Source organism: Aplidium turbinatum, chromosome 2 (assembly GCF_918807975.1).
Source record: "Aplidium turbinatum chromosome 2, kaAplTurb1.1, whole genome shotgun sequence".
Classification (NCBI taxonomy): Eukaryota; Metazoa; Chordata; class Ascidiacea; order Aplousobranchia; family Polyclinidae; genus Aplidium; species Aplidium turbinatum.
This window is the reverse complement of record NC_137473.1, coordinates 9,740,976-9,760,320: the sequence shown is the minus strand read 5'-3', so window position 1 is coordinate 9,760,320 and position 19,345 is coordinate 9,740,976. Positions and strand designations below refer to the sequence as shown.

Sequence of the window (19,345 nt, the reverse complement as noted above, 5' to 3'; positions counted from 1 at the left end):
GGATTCATTTATACCTTGTTGGGTCTGACTAAGTTGCAGGTTAGTCTTAAGAAGTCTATCTACAAGTTGAAAGTATGCCTGAAAGCTACAGCTCAGAGAAGTGAAATTGAGATTTTATTTCGCTCGATTTAATCTGAATCTGTAGCTCCTTGCTTTAGCAAAGAAAAACATCAAAAAGGTAGCACGAATTATACAAAAACGTTGAATAAAACATCGCTATAAATCATCTATTTACGTTGAAACAAGAAAAACATATAGAAATAACCCTACGACCAAATGCATAGGGCGCCATCTGAACCACCAGAGAGCATGTATTGCCCACATAAGTCAAAGTCTACAGCTTGTACTGCGTCCTGGTGTCCGGCCAACAAAGTCAAGTCATTGGTTGATATCTCTACCATCTTCACCGTGCTGTCGTTACTGGCCACAGCTAAAAGATGACCTGGTGGAAAAAATCTGGTTATTAACTTTTTTATGAAGCCTCACCGTGATAATACAGTGTCGGGCAGCGACGTCCTTAATATTGTACATCTAGAAATCCTTCTTTAAATCTTTTTTTACTCGATAGCCAAAGCTATACTATTTTCTATTATTATTACCTTTTTCTATTATTACTATTATTACTTTTTCTATTATTTTTTTTATTACTTTTACTTTATTATTACTTATTACTTTTATTTTTTTTATTACTTTTTTTCTATTACTTTTTTATTTTTACTATTATTACTTTTTCTATATTACTATTATTACTATTACCTTTTTCTATGATTATACTATTCTTAGCCAAACTATTTTCTACACAAAGAACACATTGAACTAATAAACGTTTTGAAATCTTTTCAACATGTTCAGTTCAGTTGTTTTAGTTTGTGACGATCACATCATCAATAGCTACATGTCAACATACCAAAATTCTAGAAAACGGTAGAAGCGACAAAACGCACAAATTAAGACGTGCTTGAGATCAAAAGTTAAAACATTTGGTACGGTCGCAAAACCTTCAACAGGGTATAACTGGGACCGACCTGAGGGATCAAATGCAACCCTATTGGCTGGGTGAGGACCCACGTCCACATCCATCATGGGATTGACCGTCCGCACGTCCCAGAACTTCACAGTCCCGTAACTGTCACAAGAGGCTATTGTGTTTCCCTGCAAGAATGCAGTTGGTTGAAGTAATGATAAAATTACGTTAGGCTAAATATTATTCAAGTTCAGGTGATTATTTTTTATCTTGAACAAGAATAATTTAATAAAGCGAGTTTAGAATAGTTCAATGGTGAGAAAAAAAAGACATGCTGAAACAAAAAAGAACTTGAAAGTTGAGATGCCAACGACAAAGAGAAATAGAGGAGTCCCTGCAGACAACTGGTCGATCTTGATGTTTCGGGATGAACACCAGGCTTCAAATCGACAATAGGCCTACTGAAAAAAGTAGGCCTAATGTTTGGTCTTACTTTACCGCAGGCCCTTTCACCGAAAACTAGATATTCGCTGCCATGTAGACTGCTATAAAATTAGGAAAGAATTAATGCGATAGTAGCTTCAACATTGCATCAGTTGGTGATAAGTGAAATTTCCAAAACATGCCCAGCCTGATATTAAAAGCACACTAGTAAAAGTCACTTTTGTTCAGTCCAGGCTACTTTTTTTCTAAGTAGGCTACTAACAAGTAAAAATAACTGTTGTGCAAAGTTCACTTACCCTCAAGTTAAACATAGCGTGGTTGACGGAATGCATGTGCCCGTAAAAGGTTTGCGCGCACAGGCCCTGAAAAAAATTTGGGAAAACATGCAAAATAAATTGACAAAAGTTCTCGCAAACTTGGGCTATCCATCTAAGACTATGGTTAAACAGCAAAAGAGTAGACTATTTTAGACCTACCATTTAGTAAAAAGCAACTATAAGTCTGTGCCAGTTAAAAGCTGAATATTTTTTACACTTTCTGCGTCATAAAGATCCCAACTATATTCTTACGTCGTCCATGACCACCTGGAGATGCGGCCTGATTTGTCACAATTTGCAGATTTTGATTGCAGCTACTGCTAGTGCTTGACTGACAAGTTTTGAATTTTTTTTACTTTTTGCTGTCTCCTAGTGATATAAAAGCTTTTTGTTGCCTTGGGAAGCAGTAGTAAATGAGAAAAAGTAAGTTAAAAAACGCTCAATCAGACTGTTATTGAAAAATTAACAGTCTGACTAAAATCTTCGAAATCAAATTGTCTTTGTTTTTCAACATATGAAGATGTTGAAACCTAATGCGTCATCTGGGGAAAACAGCAAAGAAAGCGTAAAAATATAATTTTTAGAAAAATTCATTTAAATATTCGCCCAAAATTGGCAAAATCTGGAAATTTCTGAAAAATGTGACAAATCAGGCCGCATCTTTAGGTAGCCATGCGTAGTCTAAATACTCTCGTCTACACATGTAAACAAAATTGCTAGAATTTGAAACGTAGTTTAAATTCGTTTAAAGTTGAAGTAATAATGTGTATGACGGTATGTAGCTCACAGTTCGTGCGTCCCATAGTGACAGCGTCTTGTCAGCTGATGACGTAAGCAACGTGTTTCCAAAAGGAAGAAACTGGATGCTGTTGACGGAGTCGGCGTGGCCACGTAGTGTGTTCCGGCATCTTTGACTGTGAAAGGCAACTTTTCATCAACTGCTTTGCTTCAAAGCCAAATTTGAATTCGAAAACTTGCCTCGAATTAATTTTGTAACCGTCAAGTATAGCCCTTTATCAACGACAAAATAAAAGGTTTGAAAAATAATAGTTTTTGTGCAGTCGAAGTTATTCCACATGAGCAGAAGGGTTGACAGGAGGTACGTTTTGACCCGGGATGATTTTAGGGGCCCGTACCTTTCTAAATGGCCCCGAAACTAAAAAAAACACTTAGTATTCGTTCAAGATAGTGTATTTTTTTTTAAAGTGTCCTAAATTGCAGTTATTTAATGTAGAATAATAGGATTTTTGACGTCAATTTAAACCTATAACCCTTTTTACTTTGGCAATATAGTGTTATATGTTTGGCACATGGCGCCCTCTAGTAGAGGCCAGGTCATCGCGCGTACTTCAAACGTGACTGACGGCCTATTCTTAACTTAATCAGTTGTGAGGAAGATGTTTCATCTATAGTCTATACTTTATGCTAAGGTTCTAGTTTTACTGAACTTATTTTTTATACTTTCCTTAACTTGTTCACTAACTATGCATCTTTGCCAGAAAGTAGAAGTTTAGTTACAAACTTTATGAAAAGCTGAAGCAGTTACAGTTATGCAGCTTAGTTTAACAAAATTAGGTATAAGCTACAATGTTTTTGTTTCAAGGAGCTTTTATCTGTTCATGAAGTCATTGGTTACACAGAAAATTCACAACAAACTGCCATTACCAATCTATGTTTTCTTTAATAATAAGTTTCTGCCCAGTTTCCTTGTAGCATGTTGTGGGTAAAGTAGGCAGAAAATTGTATTTCTTCCAGGTTTATTTAAGTTAGCAAATAGAGTAGGCCTATTTAATAAATCTCCATTTATATGTTCAGTTGTATGCAATGTTACTCACTACTGGTAAGTTAGTTTAACAGCTTCAGTCAATTTTGAATGTTGATACTAAATGTTTACCTGTACTTTATATTACAAATCTTCATGTACCGTATTTTTTTGCTTGCCAGCAACATGTCTTCTGTCCACTCACCATTTTCTTATAGATAACATATCAATATTCACAAAAAAGTATTTCACTGATATTACATTTATTTTCTTAAATACCAGTACCAAAGCTAATCTTTGTAGAATGTAATGTTATTAATTTGTGTGGATTACCGTACTTACTGTATAGAGTTCTAACAAATCTTAACTAACTTAAATAGTAACTTTCAATAGGCTATACTGGTAGTACAACAATTTTTAATAGATGGACTGCCCAGTTTCAACAACTGTTTAGTTTTGTAGCATCTTCATTTAATACATGCATGATGGGGGATCTTTATTTGTTATGCTTTCATTTATTTCTCGAGATGTTTTGATTTTTGCAATACATACATCTTGAGAATTCATGATCTGCATGTCAGTAGAAAGTAGTTAACATGCATGGTTTAATATTATTTAGATTTACTAATCTGATTAATTTGCATGAAAGATAATTCCTCTGTTTTAAAAAATGCCTTTAAAGTGTTGCGTACCAAACTGCAATTCAAATTATAAGTCTAATGGGATTGTTGTGTCCATATATAAGTTACCACAGGATGAGGAAGACAGAAAGAAATGGATAGCCATGATACCGCGTTCAAATTTGGTAGTAACGAAACACACAGCGATTTGTCGTAAACATTGGCCAGATGATTGCAAGATGGTTGCTTGTCGTGGAAAACTGCGCCCCAGTGAACCCCCAAGTGTCTTTCCCAATATTCCAAGAAGCTGTTTGTCCTCACCTCCTCCCAAATGCAGAAAAACAATACAATCTTCTGTCAGTGTTCGAAGTGTTTTGCCAGATGAGATCGCAGAGTTTGAAAAGGCTGATATGCTTACATTGAATGAGGTTGAAAAGAAGTTACATGATTCAGAATTATTTGTGTACAGTGATGATGAAAGTAAAATTATTCAGTCAAAAAAAATGACGCAAGGTGTACCACATTTCATAATCAAAATAAAAAGTGATTTAACCTATGAATCATTTCACTGTGGATCCTCATGTACAGTTAACACACTTTCAGCAAACAGAGTCACTTATTGCAATCGTTGGTCTACTCTTCATGAAATTATTCGATCTTTAAAACATAAAGAGCAAAACCACAAAACCCAAATCATTTTTGAGCAACTGAGTGCCATGGGAAAAGAGAAAGTTGGGGAAGCTATTTATTCACCAGATTCAGTCACTAGAGCATTTGAATATTTCGCATTGTCAAGATCATTATACAACCGATTTCGTGAAGATTACAAGCTCCCGAGTGTTAGTACACTGAAAGGTATTACTTCGAAAGTGGATAACATAACTGATTTGGCTTTCTTAAAAAATGTTTTAGATGGTTTACCTGCGCGTCAACGTAACTGTGTTTTGTTGTGGGATGAAGTATATATTAAATCTATGATCACATACCATGGTGGCACACTATTCGGCAAAGCTGCAGATCATCCAGAATGCTTAGCAAAATCTGTTTTGGGGATGATGGTAAAGTGCTTGTTTGGTGGTCCGGAGTTCCTGGCAAAAGTTCTACCAGTGAGTAATTTGACATCAGATTTTTTAATCAGTCAAAGTGAACCTATTTTGCAATGTATCAATCAGTCTGGTGGAAACGTTTTAGCAATTATTGCAGATGGGCATCAAACCAACCAAAAATGTTTTAGGAAACTTAACACGGTTAAGGGGAAACCATGGCTCAAAGATGAAGGAACATTTTTGCTGTATGATTATGTTCATGTTATGAAATGTATTCGAAATAACTGGCTCACTGAAAAGTGTGGCGAGCTGGAATTTGAATTTGATGGTAAGCGTCAGGTTGCAAAGTGGAGTGATCTAAAGCGGTTACATGAAATGGAAACAAATCATCTACTGAAGCTTTCGAAGTTAACAAATGTGGCTGTTTCTCCAAAACCAATTGAGAGGCAAAAGGTGTCAACCTGTCTGAAGGTGTTTTGTGATGAAACTGTCGCCGCTTTACAAACTCATCCGAAACTGAAACATCTTCCTGTTGCAGGTACAGCAAATTTTATCAAAATTTTCATTAAATTATGGAAGATTCTTAATGTCAGAAGACTTGGTACTGATGTGAGATTTAACGATCCAACTAGGGCAGTGATTCGGTCACCCGATGACCCAAGGCTACAGTTTTTGCTAGATGTTGCAAGCATGGCAGAAAAAATGAAGAAAACTGGCTCAGTCAGAATTCGTCAGTTAACGGCATATACTGCCAACTTCTTGTATCATATATGCCATGGTTTTGTAGATCTAGCAAATTATTTACTTTCATGTGGAAATGATTTTGTAATCTTTGGCTGGTTTACAACAGACCCATTAGAAAAGTGCTTCAGTAAACTTCGACAAGGGTCTGGAGGTACCTATTTCATTACTGCTCAGTCAGTTTTGGAAAAGGTAAGAATTCAACATGCGAAGCTCTCACTGCAATTAGATTTAAAGTTTGATGTTGCCGAAGGTCATGCTTGTGTCGCTTGTAATCGTGATCTTGTAGAAAGTGAGCTTGAAATTTTGCATAGCTTATGTGCTTTGGAAGGGAAAGTTTCAGAAGAGGTTTTAATTGCAATGGTTTATATTGCTGGGTATGTTGAGTTGAAGAATGGATGTGCTATTGCAGAAGACACATACTTCTATTATGAAAGATTTGGTTCATATGTTGATAAATTAAATCGAGGTGGTCTGACACGTCCTAAGGATAGTGTTGTACAGTGGTGTGTATTTTGTTACATCTTTTTTACAAGTGTTGTTGGCGAAATGTGTCGAAAATTTATTTCCTGTAACTTTCTATCCATATCTGAACGACATTGCTTTTTCATGACATTGTCTCATTGTCGCACATTGGCTAATGTATTTTTAAAGAACTATGCCCTGTTGCAGTCTCCCAGATGCTCAAAAGAAAGTGCATTGAAAGTGCTAAAACTTTCGTAGAATATAGTCTATACATGCTGATAGCTAAAGGCATAATCTTTCTTTGAATCTTTATTTAGCTGATCTGATGTTATAAAAATGCTTGGTAGTTTATTTGTATATTTTTCCAGGTAAGCTTTTACTTTCCATGCAACTTTTAATGTTTTTAAACAACATTTCTACTGTATTTATTTAGTAAGTATTTTCTACTTCGTTATATGGCTGCATTTATCAGTAGTAATCATTCACCATCTACAATTAACCACTTCTATAGTTCTATTGTAGTAAATCACAATATAATTTTGACTCATTTGACTTTCTCTTCTACTCGTTCATTTTGTAAAATTACAGCTTTATATTTTGTTTAACCTTATTGTTTTTGCATTTTAGGCAGTCACTCTAGGGCTAGGCAGACTGGCTTCATTGATTAATTTATTGACTGTTGATATTTGAAGAGTTGAGCTTAAAGTTTTGAAGTATAGCTCTGTCTGTCAGATGAATATGAAAACAGAATTTCACCATTTATAAGTGACTATATGGCAGAAGAACATCGCACTATCAATGGTATGAACTACAGAGACCAACGCTGATCCTGATCAACCAACACCAGGTGCCTCTCCCTCCATCAACTGATGACTCAGAGATAACCATACAATATCAGATTCAGAGGGTGAACACTGACTCATTTTGATGTGGCCAGAACTGCTTACATGCTTATTGTTTTGTGTATATGTCTATTGTCTAAACTCAAAACTATTCTTGGATAAAATTACCAGCAGGCATATTTTTGTTTACTAGTTTCTACTGCTCTAATCTCACTGTATTTTCTGATTGTATAGGAAAGTTGGATGTAATATCTGTCTAGAAGGCCAACACATAAGATCTTTTGCAGCGCGATCTAACGAACGATATAGTTTGAGCAACGTCCGGCTCACCTGCATTATACTGTGAAGGCATGATTCAATTGAAAACTATTGATCAGCACGATTTTGTTTAAATTGCTATTAATGTTGCATGGAAATTAGTTGCAGATATGTATGATGCTCAGTACTTTATTTCTACCATGTTTAAGTTTTTCTGTGCTTTTAAACTGTTAATGGTTTTATATTTTATGCATCCAGTAGGCTACTTGAATTTTTTGAATTACAGTACGTACTGTTTAAAGTCAATAGGGGAAATGCAGAAAACTGATTCGTAGAAATTGTGGTCTATCAACATTATGCAGCGATTCCACTGTCATTTGCTTACCTAAACTACTAAAACTGCTGTTATTACTAAATGCTATTTGTAATACAGTAAAACATATGATGATCAAGTTATATCCATGTGATATTGTTTGTATATTAATTACAATAATCAATAAATTTTGACGAAACATCACCTAACTATTAATAACGTTTCAGGAAAGTGACAAAATTGTGTTTTTTTACATAAAGCATATCGGCCGTCAGTCAGATCTCGTGCGTGCACGATGCGCTGGCCTCTATTATAGCTCGCCGTGGTTTGGCATAGTGCTCTGGTCTGGTTGGTTTTTTGATGTATCCTTGGACTGACAAAACCTTGATAGGTTATTCCTGGTACTTTCGCATAAAAATTTCGTTTGTACTAGAGGGTTAAGACCCTGCTCGTTCTCACACAACTTCTCACAAACCCTACAGCTCTTGCAAACCTGTGGATATCCCATATCTTGGAGGAGTTGTCCATGGAACAGGAGGCTAGGAAATCACCACATGAATGCCATGACACCCCCCACACGACCTGGGTGTGGTCACTCAAAGTTAAAACACAACTTGCTTTTGCAAAATCCCAAACTTTGACCGTGGAATCCCCAGCCGAGGTGGCAAGCTGTGCTCCGCTGAAAAACGCAACAATAACGTTTTAACAACAAAAAGATTACGCTGTTGGACCAACATTTATACCGTAATTACTTCGAATAATTTCTCAAATATTTAATTTCTGAATGAAATGTTGAAAACCTGAAAAAAAGAAGTCCTAATTCGACAATCACTTGATTCGACAATCACTTGACGCCTAATTCGACAATCACTTGATTCGACAATCACTTGACAATCACTAATTCGACAATCACTAATTCGACAATCAATGAATTTTTTAAATTGCAACACTCAAGCCAAACACTTGATATTACAATAACGTGTTTTAACGCTAAAGCATTGTTGCTTTAAAGAAAGCGATGTCTCCTTCGATATGATCCAAAAATAAGAATTCTTCAGTTTTATTAAGGTGGTTGGCTTCTCTTCACGTCCCCTTTACTGTCGCTGAAAAACGGCTGACAAAGTGGTGCTCGAGTTTCGAACCCAGGACTCCCAAAAAGAAAGAAAAGGCACTAACCACTACCCTACTGCATGGCATAGAAGTAAAAAAAGATATTGGCAGCAAAAGTACCCACTTGGGATGAAAATCGCAGTCAGAGATCCAGTCTGTGTGTCCTTCTCCGGTCATGATGATATCCCCACTGGGGATCGCCCACATCTTCCACAAGTGATCATCGGAAGTGGTCACAGCGATCTGTTTTCGTGGATGAAGAGCAATGCTGAAGATAAAACAACCAATGAAATATCTTATAAAAGTTTTAACTGAAAGAAATCTCGCTTCAATAGCGGTTTTTCACAAGCTTTCGGAACACAGTTCCCAGTCATACGCAAATGACGAGTAGTTATTAGCACATGACTAGGGAACTGTGTTACGAAAGCTCTTGAAACCCCGCTATTACTACAGCGAACCCGCAACATGAGGCTAACAAAGAAGGTCCACTTCACAGTGTAGATTCTAACGATTTGTTTCAGCCTGATGCTGCGAGTTCGTTGTGGCAATATAGAATTGCACAGCTTGCAATTGGTGCAATTCGATATTGCCACAACGGACTCGCAGCATCAGGCTAAAACAGATCGTTAGAACCTACACTGTAAAGTAAGCAACGATCATGCTGCTAAAAGCGAAACTCAATCAATTGCAAAAAAGGTTCAATCCACACTTGCAAAGAAAATCTTAACTTATAATCTTAACAAAGTTACAATCATGCTTCTAAAAGCGAAACTCAAATATATCAACATACAAAATGGTGACATGGAGAAATGCCATCAGACGAAGCAGACATTTGTTGGCGTCCAACCCTTGCAATGCAGGGAACGTTAAATCGTATAGCTAGTAGGAGATGGAGATAATGAATAATTTCATATTTTCTGGTACACAAATACGTTAGTTGTAATTACTTGCTGATTGCAAGTTCGTGAGCTCGAATGGTTCCTGTGCTCCTGAATCCTCCTGTTCTTGTAAGGTGAGCAGGTGGTCCTTTGACCAGATTAAGATAAGGATTAACTCGGGAATCCACGGGGAAAACGCTATCCTGCAATTCAAGATGACAACTAAGCAAAGTCCACACATGTCAGTCAAAGTAATGTCAAAAGATATGTATTATGCAACAAATTTGTCAAATAATAGGTTAAATTTAATTACTAGACAGAATAACTCTAGAAAAATTGCCATGTCACTTTTATTTGCAATAAAATGCTTCTGGCGTCTCTTAAACCTCCGTTCTGGCTTCTCGTTGTTGGGAGAATCGCAGATGTAAAGTTTATTAGGATCCATGTTCAAGGATGTAGCCAAACAAATAATGTCAGAAAATAAAACAAGCAGGTTGTTTGGCAACTAGATAAAATTTATTTAGTTATTTATTTATAAATTTTATTTGGTTGCCAAATCTGATTGTTTTATTTACTCACTTTTGTTTATCTCAAAGTTTGTATTGACATGATGCATATGAAGTTCAATAAAGTATCGATGTAGACTTCTTTTGTCATATGGAGAACTAAGTGTCGTGACTAAGTGTCAGGTGATGAAGCGATTGCATAAGATGCTCAAGATGATCTCTTTTGTTACAATAAAGTTAAATTTATGTAAATATTTTAGTGACAACCATTTAAACATGAGTTTACGTTATAATTACGTCGCTTATAATATAAACACAATTGAAACAGTTCGGAACGTGCACTTACAAATTCTCTTTTTTCTCTTCTTGAACGGGCCGTTGACGGCTTTTCAATTTCTTCCACGTGCTTCTTAGCTTCAATTTCGGCTTCCTTTCTCGCCTCTTTGAGAGCGGACTGGGTGGGTCCATCGCTAAGGAGGATACGCTCCACTCTGTATCCAGTCAGAGGAGGAATCTTTTCATCTTTTCCTGTTTCTATGTTACGCAAGGTTGCTTGAAGGCCAGTGACCTAAAGTAACACACAATTGCTGTAAATGAGAGATTGACCTCAAGTAACCTACTGAACTTGAATCTCCCAGCAAACAACTATTAGTGACCTTAAGTTACACCGCGTGGAAATCTATTGCATTTGCAGTTTTCTAAGTCTCTCAGACACTTTTCAACACTGAGTTCAGTTAGAAAAATCAGTAATGGGCATCACTTAAGTGAACAGTGTGTGAGAGCCGTATTCACACCGTAGCTTATTGCAGAACTAGGCTCTCACGACATTTGCTTCTACTGTATAGATTGTTGAACTTGCTTGAACTCTGAGATTTGAGAGCAGGGTATTTTTGGACAGAGCTATCGGGCAAATATAAGCAAAATGAAACTGAATTTCAGTAAATTTTCAACAAAGTCCTAAACAAATCCATTTGAAATTTCAAACTTAACTTTCAAACACAAAAACGTAACCATGTTAACTTTAAACGTAACTTTAATAAACGTTTGTAACTTTATTGCTATGGTAAGATGAGTGGAACCATTACCTGCCCCACAGCTCTGTCTCGTTCCAATTTCGTCAACATCTTTTCTTTGATGGCTAATTCGTACTTAGTTTTTAGTTGTCTTAATGTTGGTTCGTATGAGCTGTAGTGATTTTTAAGCCTAAAAAGCACACAATTCAAGTCAATTTGTTTATCAAAGTCATTAAACAAGCAATCGGTAATACGCCAACTTCGGCTATGACAAAACAATTTGTTTCAAACAATTATCTTAAAAATACTTTGCAGGCTTTGATGGTAATCAATGCGTGACATTTCCACGTAACTACGTTATTACGTAATACCTTACGTACCAGCAATCAAGCGCAAAACCGTCTTTCGTCAGGAACACGAAACATAATGATGACAAGCGAAAACCGGGTAACGTGACTTTTTAAGTGATCTATTCTTGAAAAAAATTTTGCAACCAAAAAATATGGTGGCTTGAATAGGCTTTTAAATATTAGAGGTCTGCAGTGCTTCAAACATGACAAAAACTCACCTTTTAATGTCTGTGATTAATCTGTTTTTCTCTTGTACAACTCTTTTGTGGTGGATGCGGTGGAAATCTCGTTCTTTTCGGAGTTTAATGTAAGTGTCTTTGGCGTTGCTGAAGTAGATACAAACTTACTTTTATTAACGGAAAATCAACTCAAAACGTACATCAAGTTTGTAGAATTCAATCGCAATTGAAAACCGGAGGAGAGATATGGTCATTAAAATCCTGTTCCGAATTTGTAACATTTCTTTCCAGTTGTATCTAGCCGCTAGAAGTTTTTCGAAAACTGTCATCAATTCAGTTACTCATTGTATGCATTGAATACTTCGTAGTTGCTCAACTCCCGGTCATACTGAGAATAGTAAATGATAGTTGTGATGGTGATGATGGTAGCATGGTCGTACCTGGCAGCTTTTCGAAATTTTTCCACTTCCCCTTTAAGTCGCTTCACTTCGTCGTTCAAGGCTTCATTTCTGTGTTCCCAACAATAAAAATGCTACAAATCACTCAAATATTGTTGCAAGTAACGTCAAGTGTCATGATCATATACTTTCAGACAGAAAGTCAGTCATTTTTACATCGATTCAACGTATGCAGAAATCGGACCATTGTAAAAAAGGACATATTTGCTGGACAGGTCAGTCAGAAGAGAGTGAAACTTTAGGCCTACTCTGAACACCCAATTAAAAAGTGTTAACTCGCCCTGTTCACAATCTTATCAGGAAGAGAAAACGACATGGCCTCAAACACAACCAGCAAATCTTTTTTCATATTAACTTCACGTCTGTAGACATTGAATTAATGTAAAAATATGATTTGTTCGTTGAATTCGGAGAAAGATGCAAAATTGAAATAGTACCCCGGTGCCTTCGAATGATAAGCAGTAGCCTACATCTGGGGTTTGATTTTTTTCGTCTGGACAAAATATATTAGCTTGTGGGACTAGACTAAAAATAAAACCCAAAGGTAGTAACGAACTCAATTAAGTTGAAACTGGATTAAAGTGGATATTACCTGCTGTAAGCGTCAGGTACCACTCCAACATCTTCATCACTTAGCAAGCCTTTTTGCTGGAGTTCATACCTTGTTTAAAATAATATTGATAGCAAATCAAAGAAGTAGCCTACAACTAGTAAAATTAATTAAGAGAGATTTTACCGCCGTAGAAGCAGCTTCGTCAGTAATGTTATTCTGATAGAATCAATTTGATCATTAATTATGCGTTTGGTTGCTTCCTACAATACATGAAGCCTAGTATAATCTATGGCTTCCAATTCTCCTAACATCGAGAAGTCAGAATAGAAACTTAAAGACATTCGCATCACTTCATTACTCAATACTCATACAGGAAAAAGCCAGTCAAATGCATTTACTTTATATTTCAATGTTGCCTACCACTCAGTTTGAAAGCAATCAAGAGTTTTTGTCAAGTGCATCTTCAGCAAAAAGTTTCGAACAAAGTCGTCCACGACTTCAGGATGCTGGATGACCGATCCTGACGTCACTCCTTCCGATTTTAACTGAAAAGTCACAAACCAATGACATAGTGGTAACACCTGGATTACAACAATGCTCATCACCATTAGATTGCTGTGGGTAGAACGAAGTGGCATAAGAATAAACAAGTGACACAACAACTATCAATATTTTTTTGGCTATTGACTGCACACAAAACTAGCCTATACTTGGAGTGTGAAAGGGGCATGATGATCTAAAAATTCAGTACGTTGTATCAATATAATGAAGCAAGAAAACTAAAAAACGAGGAACCATTTGATCTCACATAACCCCAGTAGGCCTACATGTTCTGCGGAGCCCCTGTAGAAGAGCACTGATTTATAGCAATGGTACGGGCCAATAAACTCACAATAGCAGCATTGGCATCCTTTCTTGCTTCTTCAATCACATTGACTGTTCTGTCTAGATCCTCGGTGATGTCACCGGTCAATACACTGACATCATCATCAACTGGTACCTGATGTAAAAAGGCAGTAAATTAATTAATCAGTAAACTATTGTGCCTTTTTGACGTTCTAATTGTGTAACCCAGCAAACATTTTGACATGGCCTGACCAATGACCATTTTACATGATAGTATGGACGCATGTCTGCAACATTATATTACAATCTTTAGGTCTACCAATTTTTAACCTTTGTGCATATAGATCCAAGAAATACAAGTGGGTAAACAACAAAATTTCACCATGTGCTATGCTTCACATAAAAAACAGTAGAGTATTTTATTTTAAAGTCAGTGCCACATTTTCATATATATATTTTATAATGGCTTTCCAAAAGTTGAAATCAAGAAAATTATCAGTTGTTAATAACCATGTTCAATTGTTCATACAACGACTAGACTAAATTAATATATCAAACACTAACTAAGTCAATCATAACTTTAACATAGCCTATCTTAGTTGATACCACAATAATGAAATTTACTAAAAATTCCTATTAATTTGTAACAATGTTGATGCTAAACCAATTAGAAAAGATATTTCTGATGATTTCACTTACACTGAAATGAAAATTGAAAATTCTAAAACATGCACAATAATATTTCTTTATTTAGCAATACAACATAACTGCATTCAATCAAAATATGAATATCATACAACATGTATGCATAAATATGGTACCTCTTCATATTCATACTCATCTCCAGAATCTACTGTGACAGTTACATCTGTAATAAAAACTTTAAGGAAATCAACATATTATAGTTTTACATAATTATATGAATATAAAATTCAAATGTATAGTATGCCACCTTGGTATAACACAAGAAGCTATCACAACAACATGCAGTAAATGGTGAACCTAACAGTTTAAATGCTTCATATACCCGGTATAAATATTTTGCTCTTTTGCTTATGTAAAAGGGAATTTTAAATAAATTTGACGTATGTTAAGTGAAATTGGTATCAAAATCATTATAATCCCTGTTACGAGTAAATTCATATCATGTCTGAAATATCCTACAAAAGTAAACAAAGTAGCAGATTTAGGTATACATGCAATCTTTTGTGATGATTGTAACTGAGTTCATATCATCTAAGCTAAACAAGATTTTAAACCTTCAAATGATGAACAACAGCATTTCAAACCCCACTTGTCCAAAGAAACAATCTACCCTACCTAAATATATACCATATTTCATAGCTTCAGATCATGTAATATTGTACAGAAATGCTAAAATGCTTAAACTTGAAGTGATTAGATTATAATGTTAAAAGCTTTCTAAACAGTAATTTAATAGTCAAAAAATGATTTGTGGTGTGCATATACTGGCCAGGTAGTTGTTACCTAATCTGAAAAAAATCAGTTAAGTCTGATTGACTAAATGTCAAAATAAACAAACTATCATTTTTTATTACCACTTTCTGGCTAAAGTTTATAAGAAAACACTTTTAATCTTTCAATTTAATTATTTGCCAAGAAAATCTGCAATGTCATACGTTCATCAAGGGTTTACTTGAAATTGCTAACAATTTAAAAATAAATAAATAAAAGAATTATTGAATAAAAAAGTAATGCACCACTATAATATGATGGACTGTGAAAAATTCAACCAAACTAATCTATAATAGTGTTCCAGACCGTTGTTCGCCTGGTCAAACGTCATGTAGAAACCGTTCGGGTCTACTGAATATTACGTCATGGAAATTCCTAAAACATGAGCCAAAATTGCACCATCGTCCGTAAGACCTGTGTCAAACCTGTTGAAACCGGTTTAAACATGAAATGTTGCGTCGCGCTACTGCTGGCGTGCCTTTGAGTTATCACAAATTTTTCTGATTCATTCTCGAAGTTGTTTGTTGGAAGTCGGTCGCACATTTAACTGGTTTATTTGGTGCTTGCTAGCTGGACAAATTCTCCGTCTTTTATCCAAGTAATCTGTATCGTAGTGACAGTTTTAGAGGTGTATCGCGTTGCACCCCATTTCGATAGCCGCGGGCTAATTTTACAGAAATACACTGTTTGAAAAGAAGTTCAAGTGTGTGTTTCTTCGGTCATTATATACAGACGAACGGATTCGGGAACTTTATGTTATAATTTTCCCACAAAGAGATTATGGTTTACCGTTGTGACCAAATAGTAGCCTATATAAACAATAGTTAACGCTTCTGTTTGCCAATCATTAGACCTATGATATATGTAAAAACACAATGTGATCAATCGAATTGGATTAGTTATAAAAAAATTGTTTGATTCAATAAATACTAAAGAAAACAAAGGATACGTTCAAGATAGAATGGTCCATCTTCAACTTCATTGGCCATGTTGAAGTGTAGCCTATAACAACTTCTTAACAAACACTACAGAATGTGAACTTAATTTTAGATTGTTGTATTTAATGAAGTCCAAGTTGCAACCACAAATTAAATTAATAAAACTGTGTAAAATATTTCTAAAATCAAGTAGGCCTAGTTAAAGTTTTCAAAATCTTCACACATTCATTTATCTAGGCTACACTTGTTCAATTATTATCAATATTATTACAAACACAAAAATTTGCATACACCAACATATAGCCTATTAGTAACAAATAAACATTTTAGTACAAAATAACAAAACAACTCAAAGTGTGTTGTTAGGTGCGTAAGCTAGCTGCATAGCTGAATGGCAAGAGCCCTAGTTCAACACAAAAACAGGTGGTTGTGTCTTTGGCAAGACATAAAAACGCATCACTGAACTGGGACATGAAGATTGCCTTCCTGTCCACTTAATCTATATCTTCAAGTATCAGGCGTAAGCCTAAATAGGACAAAAAAGTAGATGTTGCAGAATAAAACATTTTATGTTTCTCTTTTGCTGACACTTTTGTTTCCAATCATCATGATATATTACACAAAAATGAAATATGATCAATTAAATTGGATTTGATGCAAAAAAGTGTTTGATTCAACAAACCCTAAATATAAAATTTTATGAGCAATGACAGTTGTTGTACACTGTTAAAATATATTTATAGATTTAGGTTTTGCATGTAAGTTACTTTGTTGTACCAATCGATTTCAAAAACATCCAATACCAGCTTTGCAATTTGCATGTTTGTAAACTTTTCTCTTGTTGCACATCTGCTCAAAAAATTATAGGCTGATGAGCTAGCCTACATGGTAAAATTTTTTGTTGTATCACAACTAACGCTCAGTTGTTGAATTTTTAGGTCAGGTGAATGAAAAAGTAAGCAAGCCAACATTCCATGCCAAAAAATTCCCTCAAAAACACAGCCCATGCTTTCAGGCTGTGTTGAACCTGCACCCTTGTGAGGGCGGTACCAAAGGTCTTAGCTAAACAGCATACTATAATTCATTCATCCCTTGTCACGCCAGATGACAAAAAGAGTTTTAAAAAACAAACATACATCATGATCTTAACCAGAAGAAAATCAACTTAAAACTTATTGGGCCTGGCTATGACCTGGCTCAACTTGCCATACAGTCCCGATAGCTCAATTGGTTAGAGCGTCACTTCTGGAAAAGAAGCTTCAAGATCAAGCGGTGCTGGTGCGACTTTCGGGGTCTGCGCTTGAGCAACGCACGTTAAGGACTGCTCTCCATTCAGCGGCATCTACGGTAATGGATGGAATAATTTCCCGGCAACAAGACTTTGATTGATTGAATCTTTATCCTCGGACTGGGAAAGCTTCTTGTAGAGCTAAATCCTGGCAATTTCGCATACTTGTAGAGGCTTTGAATCACTGACGCAGGCCCGGTCACCGAGATAAACAGAGTGAAGTTTCCGATTGTTGAAGTCTTGTTGCCAGGGAATTATTCCATCCATTAGATGCTAATGAATGGAGAACAGTCCTTAACGTGCGTTGCTCAAGCGCACACCCTGAGAGTCGAACCAGCATCGCTTGATCTTGAAGCTTCTTCGATCCAGAAGTCACGCGCTAACCAACAACAATCGGAAACTTCACTCTGTCAATCTCGGTGACTGGGCCTGCGTCAGTCATTCAAGGCCTCTACAAGCATGCGAAACTGCCAGGATTAAGCTCTGCAAGAAGCTTTCCCAGTCCGAGGATAAAGATTCAATCAATCATACAGGTTACAGACCTTGTTACAGACACAAGCCTTATTGGTTGCTTTGGGAGACCAAAGCAAAATGAACACTGGGAGCGCTAATTAGCAGGTAATGTTTATGTTTTGTTTATTTTTTTTTGGGCTTCATAATGGGAAAAAAATTATTTTGAACATGCAAACAAATCGCTAAGATGTATAATTTTTTGTTTCAAAATAAAAAAAGACCTCCATATAATAATTTCATTTGATGAGTAAATAAATCCATGAAAATCATATTTTATTTTATGTCGTTGATGGATACCTCATCTCTGAGCTCAATACATTTCGCTGGTTGGTATTTTACAAACAAAAACAAGGATTTAAATCCTTGTTTTTGTTTGTAAAATACCAACCAGCGAAATTTTAAATTGATAACAATTTAAATCGTAAATTTTGTTCAAGAGTCACGAGACGTTAGGATCCACAAGGCAAGTAAACAGTGTTGCCAGTTAAGTTATTTTAAGTCTTGCCAATTTACTACAGTCCATCAATATGCAACAATGTCCTCACTTATAAATTGGCTAAATAAAGCTACTAACGATTTTACTATGCCTGTTATAAAGTTGTGCTAAAAAGAATTTAATATTCGAAATCGCGGTACACAATAAGATAGCGTGATATAATTTGGACTTGTCGTATATACATTTTTCTTGAATATATAATTATCAGGCAGTCGAGTGCATCCTATGGAATTCAGGCTTGCCAGATTGGCCCTTTTGGGGCCAAATTTGTGAAATTTGGCCCTTTTTAGAGGTAGTTGGCCCCCAAAAAAATTGTTTGGCTCTTTGGCCCTTTGTTTTCAATATTTGGCTCTTTTTGGAAGCAGTTGGCTTTGGCACATACTATCAGATTAGCTATTTAAATAAATGTCTTTCGGAAATTGAGACTGAAAAGTGTTATTACGATTTTTTAGACAGTGTTTAGCAAACAATGTTTGGTAGCCACTTTAACAAGTCGAAATTCTGCCACCGAAAATGACTAGAATGAAACCGCCAACCAATCATAAGCTACGGTTTAAGTGACGTAAAAATGGCGAAAAGAAGATGATAGAAAGAAAATTTAGTGATGGATTTTTTATCAGCTGGTTGGCTTAGGGGTTAGGGTTAGGGCTAGAAAGTAGTCATTTCATTGACGCGGGTTCGATTCCCACCACTGCTATTTCTCTTTTTCTTCTGTAATTACCAAATAAAGTTCAAAACAAGCATAAACTCTCTGGATGAGTGCTAAAAGGGTCACAATTGGACGGTAGCCTCTTATAACATGTTCTGATTGGTTGGCGGTTGCATTGTAGTCATTCGCAGTGGCAGAATTTCGACTTGTTAAAGTGGCTACCACAATGTTTATGCCAATGCCAAAGATTCGAGTGGAAACACTGTAAAAGATGAAGATTTGGAATTGTTCTTGTAGAATGTAGACTGTGTTGTTGCAAT

General features: G+C 35.9%; 1 protein-coding gene across 1 annotated transcript; it reads right to left on the bottom strand.

Moving 5' to 3' along the window:
- Positions 1-92: 92 nt before the first annotated feature.
- LOC145764837 (sperm-associated antigen 16 protein-like) lies at positions 93-16,253 on the bottom strand. Its single transcript, XM_082576522.1, has 16 exons — positions 16,091-16,253; positions 14,487-14,533; positions 13,712-13,819; positions 13,240-13,364; positions 12,859-12,927; positions 12,249-12,317; positions 11,848-11,955; positions 11,352-11,469; positions 10,613-10,834; positions 9,830-9,963; positions 9,007-9,150; positions 8,266-8,451; positions 2,513-2,639; positions 1,705-1,770; positions 1,026-1,152; positions 93-442 (listed from the first exon to the last, which is right to left on the bottom strand). The coding sequence occupies exons 1-16, from the start codon at positions 16,128-16,130 to the stop codon at positions 267-269; spliced, it is 1,866 nt and encodes a 621-aa protein (XP_082432648.1). The 5' UTR covers positions 16,131-16,253; the 3' UTR covers positions 93-266.
- Between the last annotated feature and the right edge of the window lie 3,092 nt (positions 16,254-19,345).